The 4,772-nt window shown below is 29.5% G+C and overlaps 1 protein-coding gene across 2 annotated transcripts; it reads right to left on the bottom strand.

Annotated features, from left to right (window-relative positions):
• Window positions 1-3,122: 3,122 nt before the first annotated feature.
• Window positions 3,123-4,550, bottom strand: LOC137831192 (borneol dehydrogenase, mitochondrial-like). 2 transcript variants are annotated; one of them, XM_068638778.1, is made up of 2 exons: window positions 4,386-4,550; window positions 3,123-4,049 (listed from the first exon to the last, which is right to left on the bottom strand). In XM_068638778.1, exons 1-2 carry the CDS (start codon window positions 4,421-4,423, stop codon window positions 3,278-3,280), a joined length of 810 nt encoding a protein of 269 aa, XP_068494879.1. In that variant the 5' UTR covers window positions 4,424-4,550; the 3' UTR covers window positions 3,123-3,277. The 2 variants fall into 2 exon arrangements, with proteins under 2 accessions (XP_068494879.1, XP_068494872.1); XM_068638771.1 differs by having other exon boundaries at window positions 3,123-4,052; window positions 4,386-4,539.
• Between the last annotated feature and the right edge of the window lie 222 nt (window positions 4,551-4,772).

The raw sequence follows: 4,772 nt of genomic DNA, 5'->3' as shown, positions 1-4,772 counted from the left end.
TTAATTAAATTTAAATGTGTAATAAAATTATGAAGGTTAAGCTCATGTTTGTTCAAAAATTGTGTGGTCAATTCGTTGACTAAGTCCACGCTTCTTTGAATAAACAATATAAAATATAATTTTGTGTGGGCAACATGTAGGCTAAGTCCACGCTTGTTTAAAAATTATGTGGCCAATATGTATGTTTAGCTCACGCTTCTTTAAATAAACAATATAAAATATAATTTTTTGTGTGAGGAGCATGTAGGCTAGGCCTACGCAACAAAAAAACACATCACTTGTGTCTCACGCAACGCCACTATTTTTATGTCAAGCATATTAGCTTCCAAATTTTAATGATAACTACACTTTTGCGTCCATTTATTATAGCTAGTGTCCCTTTTTTACTCATCCTAATAAACATATTTCAATTTTATTCTTGTACATGTCTTTTACCATTAAACACTCTTCCTCGTACAATCTCTTTCCTCCACCAAAAACCTCATTGATGTTACACACAATCCAAATGTTTTTAGGATAAAACATTTCAAATTATTGGTCCCAATGTCATTCTACTCCACCATTTATTTATATAAAAATAAGGCTAAAACACAATATCATTGCAACCCCTATACCAACTCTTACACTACAAGAAAATCATCAAATAGAAACCAATATTTAGATACCAAAATAATTAGTTGCAATAGTAACTAAATTAGAGACCATTTTAGAAACTAAAAAAATGGTTTCTAAATTAGTTTCTAGAACTAGATTTCGTTGCAAATTGCTATACAATATTTTACTTTTTTTTAATATTTTTTATGATACGGCTGTCCCAACCTATCCATTTGATTTCTGCTGTCATGTTAAATAGTTTCTAAATTGGTATCTAATTAGCTACCAAGGTTTTAACTACCAATTATTTAGATTCTAAATTAGGTAGCAAAAACTTTAGTTGCTAATTAGATACCAATTTAGAAACCATTTAACAATAATAGAAATTAATTTAGAAACCAAAAATTTATTTAGTCCCTAAAATGTTCTCTAATTTAGTCACTATAGGAACTAATTATTTTTTGTCTCTAAAATTAGTTTTTATTTCATGATTTTCTAGTAGTGTAGATCAAATATTGACATGTTGATCAAAGATTATCTTTTTGACATGTTGATAGTTTAAGATTTGTATTTCGTGGCCTATGCTTATACTAACCAATATAAAAGAAAATATTCAAATTAGTTCGAAAATAATCATCTTGATTAAATATTAAAGATATTTCATACTCAATAATGCATTATTAAGTTACTAATTGAAAGTTAATATAAATATGAAGAAAGTATAAATAATTGATGAGTATAATTTTTATTCACAGTTTAAATCTTTTAATCATAGATTCTTAAGTGTAATCATAAATGAATTCATTTTTTTAATTTATATTTGTTTAATTAGTTTATTTTGTCTTTAACTATTATTTTTTTCTAATTATGTGGTTTTAGTCAGAACATACAATTTGACTAAAAGCTCTATTGGTTACATACAATAAACGGTCTTATAGGAGCATTTGACAAGACAGTTGGAAGGAAGTCTTTATCATCACTACAAGAAAATCATTAAATAGAAACTAATTTTAGAAATAATAAATAATTAGTTGTTATAGTAACTAAATTAGAAACTATTTTATAAACTAAAAAAAATTGGTTTCTATTATTGTTAAATAGTTTCTAAATTGATATCTAATTAGCAACAAAGGTTTTAATTACCAATTATTTAGATTTTAAATTTGGTAGCAAAAACCTTGGTTGCTAATTAATTAGATACCAATTTAGAAACCATTTAACAATAATATAAACTAATTTAGAAACCAAAAAAATTTTAGTCTCTAAAATGGTTTTTAATTTAGTCACTATAGCAACTAATTAATTTGTGTTTCTAAAATTGTTTTCTATTTCATGATTTTCTTGTAGTGCATTATGAATGGGCCTAGAAACGCAAAAGTTCAAGTTGCTTCTTTGAATCAAAACAGAAAACTAAATCTGAGGAGAATAATTATGAATAAAATCTACAATTTCTCAAAAAAAGAATTGGAAGCAAATCTTTTTCAAATTACGAAGAAACAGAATTTGCGATAAAACTAGAAACAAAATCCGAGAATTCTGAAAAGTTGGAAACTGAAAACTGTGAACAATATTTGAACCGGACTATAATTTTGAGATCCTTATAATAAATAAAAAAACTGTAAAAAGATCAAGCTTCAGAGTGACATTCGAAAAATGAAGCATTAGGGTTTCTTTAGTTTTCTTTATTTTATTATTTGTAATTCTTTCTTGTTTTTTCTTCCGTATGGAAGGTTAAACTCCTTGTGGTTGATTCTCTTGTGATTTCACAGTGAATTTTGAGGTTTATGTTCAATAAAGTTTTATTTTTAAATTATCTATAGCAAATGGTGTTTTACTGTTGGTCTTTTTGAAATATCGTTTCTGTAAAAATGTAATGTGTATCTCTTGTTTACTTAATTCAAGAGGTAGAAGATAAACCTCTTAGGAGTAGACATTGGAACTAATGAGATAATACATATGTGGACACTTGTTTTGTTATAAGATTTTATTAAATTTGATTTGACACTTGTTTGATTAAGTTTCACACCGTGTGAGAATTAATAGAGTGAAAATTAAAAAAAAACAATGATGGATTAACTTGAAAATCAACATGCTTTCTTATATTTTTTTCAATTGTATACTTTTTTTTTTCACGACAATCTTAATTGTACTTTTATTTTCTTTGTCATTTTTAACCTCTTTATTGTGAATAAGTTTTGAATATTGCCTTAATCAAATATTTACCATTAGATTTATTAGGGTGATTTGATATTTTCTATACTATTATGTTTTTAATTGGATGATGATATTTTGACACCCTGCTCCACTTTACATCCACAACAAAATATTAATATTTGTAATAAAAAAATTAAAAATAAAAAAAATTAATAAAAATATAGGCAAAATGTAAAATGTTAAAATAATTTTTAAAAAATTTTAAAAAAAAAATTAAAATATTAATATTTAGTGAGGTGTAGAGTGGATCATTGATGTCAAAAAACCATTTTCCTTTTTAATTTTATATAGTCTAACAGAGTACAACTATCAACTATACAAATAAAATTTATTAAAATACTTGAGTCTTACTAAGGTTGTCAAAAGCTTATAAGAACAATAATGTTGTGCAAAAGCATCCAAATACATACCTAAGGCAAACACTAGCAACAATTATTGTTCAATTATTCAAAATAGCACAAAGAAAATTTCAGGAAGACTGTCCAAAGACACAAAAGCCATTGTTGACAACAGTGAAGGCTCCATCTACCACAAGATTGTGACCACTAACATACTTGGACTCATCACTGGCTAAATAAAGAGCAGCTTCGGCCACATCTTTCGGCTCAAGAACAGCACCCTTTAGGTTTGTGTACACTCCGTGAACCCCCTTGTCGTCAAGCTTAAAAAAGTTCTTAGCCAAGGGCGTGGCAACCACGTAGGGTGACACGCAATTCACCCTCACCCCGAATGCTCCAAGCTCCACCGCAGTGTTTCTCGTCAGTCCCACCACACCGTGTTTGGAACTTGTGTACGCGTGTGAGGCCACGCCACCTATGCTTCCGCAAACACTAGCAGTGTTAACTATGCTTCCTCTTCCCGCAGGAATCATAACCCTTGCAGCGTGCTTTGTTCCAAGAAAAACACCAACTAGGTTAACGTTAATCACTGCCTCAAATTCGGACTTCGTGTTGTCCAGTATGCTGGTTTTGTTCGCCCCAGTTATGCCGGCGTTGTTGAACATCGTATCTAGTTTGCCATGTTTGGAAACCACTGTGTTCACAGCATTCTCAACGTGGTCTTCGTTTGTGACATCGCAATGGATGTAGGAAGCGGATTCCAACTCCTTGCTGAGAGAAAGACCTAAATGGTCTTGGATATCAGCTATCACTACGTGTGCTCCATGCTTAGAGAAGAGTCTTGCAGTGGCCTCACCTATGCCGCTTGCACCACCAGTGATCATTGCCACTTTCCCCTCAAGCCTGCTAAATCAGTGTTGAGCATCACATGTATATTATGTTAACATTTATACTATTTCAAAAAAAGGTTTTCAAAAGTTATGTTGAAACAGGTTGTAATAACAAGTTATATATGAAGATATTCACTAGATATCTTAATTGGTTGTAATAATAAATACTTTCACAAATATTTATCAAGTGTTTTTACATGTTTTATAATAAATTGTTGCAGTTTAGAAAAAGAATTGAGTAATTACAACATTAAGATGAAATTATTTGTAGTTGAGTTACTAATTTGTATCCAGAAGTATTTATATTTTTTGTAAGAAAGAAAAAATGGGCTAAGATAACTCTCTTTACCTTTTTCCGGCAGCTGAGATAAGAGGGAGAGTAGCCATAGCTGAGCTTTGGGATGGAGAAATAAGGAGTAAGATATGGATGACTTTCAACTTCGAAGTGCTTAAGAAAGAAGGTTGTGTGCTATATTGAGCATCTTAGTGGTTCTCTATTTATAAGAGAGAAAAGAAAAATGATAGGTTCGGAACTATAGAGAAAAGGAAAATGATAGGTTGACAACTCTTGGAGTTGTATACAACTTTTGATGGGATAGGTTTAGCAATAAATATATATAATAAAGAGTAAATTTGTAATTAAATGATATAAAAAAAATATTAAAATAATAGTATTGGGAGTTAAGTGGTCGTATAAAAAAATTAGGTTGTCCATATATCATTGCCCGAGAGAAAA

The sequence above is a fragment of the Phaseolus vulgaris genome, chromosome 11 (assembly GCF_000499845.2).
Source record: "Phaseolus vulgaris cultivar G19833 chromosome 11, P. vulgaris v2.0, whole genome shotgun sequence".
NCBI classification, from domain to species: Eukaryota; Viridiplantae; Streptophyta; class Magnoliopsida; order Fabales; family Fabaceae; genus Phaseolus; species Phaseolus vulgaris.
Note: the sequence above shows the minus strand (reverse complement) of the source record. Positions and strands in the feature narration are given on the sequence as shown.

Coding starts and splice junctions, on each gene's coding strand:
- LOC137831192 (XM_068638771.1), bottom strand. CDS start 4,423: ATGGCTACTCTCCCTCTTATCTCAGCTGCCGGAAAAAG. Junction 4,053..4,385: donor ATCTCAGCTGCCGGAAAAAG/GTAAAGAGAGTT, acceptor ACACTGATTTAG/CAGGCTTGAGGGGAAAGTGG.